General features: G+C 36.2%; 2 protein-coding genes across 2 annotated transcripts; one reads left to right on the plus strand and one right to left on the minus strand.

Annotated features, from left to right (window-relative positions):
• LOC113504808 (viral IAP-associated factor homolog) lies at positions 1-2,102 on the minus strand. The gene is made up of 5 exons (XM_026887269.1): positions 1,991-2,102; positions 1,766-1,898; positions 1,155-1,383; positions 812-1,020; positions 1-431 (listed from the first exon to the last, which is right to left on the minus strand). The coding sequence occupies exons 1-5, from the start codon at positions 1,994-1,996 to the stop codon at positions 319-321; spliced, it is 690 nt and encodes a 229-aa protein (XP_026743070.1). The 5' UTR covers positions 1,997-2,102; the 3' UTR covers positions 1-318.
• Positions 2,103-2,352: 250 nt separating this feature from the next.
• Positions 2,353-3,940, plus strand: LOC113504805 (transcription initiation factor TFIID subunit 7-like). Its single transcript, XM_026887266.1, has one exon. The coding sequence runs from the start codon at positions 2,503-2,505 to the stop codon at positions 3,709-3,711; it is 1,209 nt and encodes a 402-aa protein (XP_026743067.1). The 5' UTR covers positions 2,353-2,502; the 3' UTR covers positions 3,712-3,940.
• Positions 3,941-4,547: the final 607 nt, after the last annotated feature.

Consider the following 4,547-nt stretch of genomic DNA (forward strand, 5'->3'; position numbering starts at 1 on the left):
GACAACATTTGTTTTATTTATAAATCTCATCAGTTACAACAATAAGTTGTATAGAAATAAAGCTCTCAATGATACACATTACAAAATAGTAAATACACAAATAATATTAAAATGCACTTCAACTGATATTGTTATATCGCTTCATTACTTCGCGGCGATTAGGTGTCGAGAAAACTATAACTTTTAAAACAATTTTCTAGTTAATTAACACAATACTTATTCTCATATCTTAACAAAAATAAATACTCCGCAACTTAAGCACAATACCCGCACCAAAGCATACAGTTCTCGCACTGGTGATGTGGTGATCATCACTAATCACCAGTCATTTGATCCAAGGTCTGTGAACAGCTTGTCCTTGATCTTAGGTCTCGGGTCCTCTGTGATCTTTGTGTCTACTGCACCAACTTGTCCGAGGATGTACTCAAATTCTGTAAAATGAAATAACAGCTTAAATACTAGCTAAAGTCCGCGGTTTTGCCGGCGCGGAGGGTGATTATAGCTCCTTGAGAATATTTCATATCATTGTGGGATATGTAGGAAAACATGGATATCCTTATCTTCTTCAAGCAATTTGTTCTGAAGATACATCTACTCATGTAATTAAGGTCATTCTCAATTATTTACATTAAAGATCTTATCAAGATTAGAAAAAGAATTTTCAAACATTTCAATCTTTTTTTTAATATATCCAGTGTGAGAGATCTCAGCTAGGCAAAGGCCTCCCCTATTCTTGCAGTATATTAATTTTAAAGTAGCAAAATTCTACAAATCCACTTATACTTGAATATTCTATAAATTTACACCATACCATCAAGAGTTAGAGAAGTCCCTCTGAGCTCTGTGGAGCCAATGAACTGCTTCTTCATGTCCCCCTCAAAGTACACAAATACACTGGGCAAATTTCTCTCTGGGAAGTTGGGGATACATGTCTGTGCAACGGCCTTCAGGAACTTGGTGTACGGGTACTTGGCAGCCAGCTGCCGCATGTACTGGTTGATAAGAGCACATTGCTGGATACTGGAAATGGTTAATTAAAAATTAATTAATAAATATATATCAGGTAAAGAAGTATCTCCCATTAAAACGATACAATAGAATTTGATTACTTTGAAAACCATGGTTTTAATTAAAAAACCTTTCTCTCCGCTTACCCTTGCTTGTACAGATGTATAACCACCCAGATGCCCTCACCAGCCTTGTTGACCTCCTGTACATAGTCCTGCCCGGACACTTCTCTGATGTCACCAAACCTCGTCTTCTCAGACAGTCTCTTGAGCTCAGCAATACGCCTCCTTCTGTATTCTTCTATGACAGCTTCGTCTTCTGAATCTTCAAGCTCATCAAGGCCATCCAGGTCCAGTTCGGACATTTGTTTGTCCTCTGAAAAAGTTAGCAAGTCCATTAGAAAAGAGTTGTATTAATGGCTTAGTAAAGAGAATGGGTTTTTAAATATCTCACTAACATAACTTTAAAAGTAACATTAATTCCATTTGCCATATTTAACTGTTTAAATCCCATCACTAGCGCTCCAAAATTGTTGTAAATTACTGTTACTTCAGTGTCTGTAGAAGCACTCAAGTGGAACTAAAATATTTTAGATACAGTTATAATTCTACTACATGAAATATATACCACTGTAAAGATGAAGCATTACACCTTCTTTACAGATATATTATGAGTTATATTTAAATAATTATGAATGGTTTTGGGCCATTATAAGCAACAGGTGTTATCCTAACCTACAAGTATTGTTTATACTAACTCTCTTCCTGTTTCTGCTTGATGGTTTGCTCTATCATATTTACTATTTGTTCTTCTGAAACCTCCGCCTCCTTCGGAGGTATAATTCCTTTGGCGCGAAGGACATCGTTCCATTCTGTATCCTCGTTTGGATTCTAAAAATAAACACCAAGTTTAACACTTTATTTACTATATACACCGACAACTTTTAGACCGCTATTTCTATAAGGTCGTATATGCAATTTACCTGCATTTTGTGTTAGAAATATGGAGCTTATTGCTTTAAATTATAAGAATAAATAAAGGAGGAAATCTGACACCATCAAGGCATCAAATGATTAATCCGGAGTGACAGTATTATGATTGTGACATTTGTGACAGAAAGACAAGCAGGTGACTCAGTTTTTCTGGGTTGTTGTATCAATTAAATATATTTTTTAACTGTTAACTAATAGATTAGATTTATCATCGGACCGAGACCACGTCGTATAATTACAGTTATGCAAACAAAAAAAAACTTAAATATTTTGTCCAAGAAAATGACCATTATGAACAATAGAGAATATTTTTCAAACTTTTTTCAGAATAAAGTCGGAAGAAGGTAGGCAACATTATTTATAATTGTCAGAAATTTGGTTCATCCATCTGTGACATGTTTACAGTAAAGAAGAGAAAAGTTTTGTGAAATGAATCAATCATTTATTAATTAAACAAATAAGTTTATATGTAGTGTTACAAAAGATCTAAGACAAAACAACAATGAATCGAGATAAAAGAGAGCCGGAGTATCCGACGGAGCTGGAGTCCCAGTTCGTGATGCGTCTGCCCGAGGAGCCTGCTAAAGTGCTGAGAGAGGTTTTGAAGTCCGGAGAGAATTTGAAGAACCGCCTCACGATCCAGATTGAAAATGACATGAGACAGGGGGAAGTGCGGTTCGATCACTGGCTGATGCACGCCAAGATCGTAGACCTCCCCGCCATCATCGAATCTTTAAAAACAATCGACAATAAGAGCTTCTATAAAACAGCAGATATCTGCCAAATGATGATATGCAAAGAAGAACCTGACCTACCGTCAACAGAGGAAGAATCACCTGCTAAAAACAAGAAGAAGGACCCTTACAAAGTAGATAAAAAGTTCCTCTGGCCTCATGGTATCACACCACCTACTAAGAACGTGCGTAAACGAAGATTCAGAAAAACTCTGAAGAAGAAATATGTGGAAGCACCAGAGATAGAGAAAGAAGTGAAGAGACTGCTCAGGGCTGACAATGAAGCTGTCAGTGTCACCTGGGAAGTCATAAAAGAAGAGGATGATCACCCCAAACAAGACAGTGCCCCTGTCAATGTTAAGCCTGAGAAGAAGCCTAAAGCAGAACGTAATCCTAAGCGAGAGTCTGTGTCTGTTGATGTTTCTAACCATGAGTCCTCTAATGTTGTAGACATATTTGGTGGAGCCGTGAGTGACTCTGATCTTGAAGATGACAACATTAATGTGGAAATGGAAGACTCTCGTCTCTCAGCATATGACAGTCGCCTCTCAGACACTAATTCCATGCATGGAGAGGGTTCATCAAAGAGGGAGGCATTACCAACACAATTTGGATCACACATGTTCCAGTCCCGGCAGGATCTTGGGCCCAAGTCTTTCCCTGGTCATAGCAGAGCTACAACACCAGCAGCATCAGGGATGTCAAAAAGTGGGGGTCTCTCATCAGAGGATGATGGTGACTACCAACCTAGAGACATGTCTAAGGACAATATGACGTTAAGGATCGAGCAGTTGAGGGCTGAACTTGAGGAGTTGAAGCAGCGCAGGCAGAGGACACAGCATGAGATAGCAGGGATGGAGAACTTAGCTCTAAGACAGAGATTTCAGGATATCCTACACACTCTCAACCAGGACATCATGTACAAAGAGATGGAGTATCAGGGCCTTATCACACTTCAGAACTCAGAAGATATCTAGTAGTAACTTTTGTTAGATATATGAAAATTATATCTAACAACATTTTTTTAAGTTTTAAACTATGTGGGTATGAATGGCTCAGTTACATAGACTATATAATAATTAAGGATGCATATTATGTTGAATTTAACCATAATATACCAATTTCTGTGTATGTTCCTCACTTAAATTGAATGTAATCATTAGTAACACTTTGTAGTTTATAAATAAATACATGTATGTTATGAATTTTTCTTGTACTTTATTTTTTTACCCTTTTTTTAAATTAAACTTTTACTGTCTCTCGGTCTTGATCCTAGATCAAGAATATCTTTTAAAAAGTTATCATGAAAACCCGAAGTGTTGCCAAATCAGTATTTCGTGCAGAAATCAGAATCTTGATGTCAAATACAACTGACAGTTCATTGTCCATGTTTTTAAGGGTTTGTTCAATTTATGTTTCGAAACTAAATATCCTAGAAAAGAAACGAAATTAGAGATCCAAGCCAAGCGTATGCCTTATACAAGATAAATATCACATACACACAAATCATAATGTAACTACAAATTCTAAGATATTGCTGTTCCCAACACAATAAATTAATGAGTATTAAAAATACATTCTGATTTTAAAAATCGATGACGTCTAAATGGTTGATCATTTTAACGTTAACACTAACAAGACTAACTTTTATTTTTAAGCGCTAGTAAAATTATCTTTTGTCGTGTTTTCAGTACATTATGCTTTTGTAACGTCTTTGAACCATACATTTATTTTATAAATAAAACACAAAAGCATAATTTCTAAATAACGTTACGAATCTGACTTTGACAGTATGACACGTCTTTTTTTCTCT

This window comes from Trichoplusia ni, chromosome 23, assembly GCF_003590095.1.
Source record: "Trichoplusia ni isolate ovarian cell line Hi5 chromosome 23, tn1, whole genome shotgun sequence".
NCBI classification, from domain to species: domain Eukaryota; kingdom Metazoa; phylum Arthropoda; class Insecta; order Lepidoptera; family Noctuidae; genus Trichoplusia; species Trichoplusia ni.

Coding starts and splice junctions, on each gene's coding strand:
- LOC113504808 (XM_026887269.1), bottom strand. Junction 1,384..1,765: donor CAAGCAGAAACAGGAAGAGA/GTTAGTATAAAC, acceptor TAACTTTTTCAG/AGGACAAACAAATGTCCGAA. Junction 432..811: donor GACTTCTCTAACTCTTGATG/GTATGGTGTAAA, acceptor TTCATTTTACAG/AATTTGAGTACATCCTCGGA.
- LOC113504805 (XM_026887266.1), top strand. CDS start 2,503: ATGAATCGAGATAAAAGAGAGCCGGAGTATCCGACGGAGCTGGAGTCC.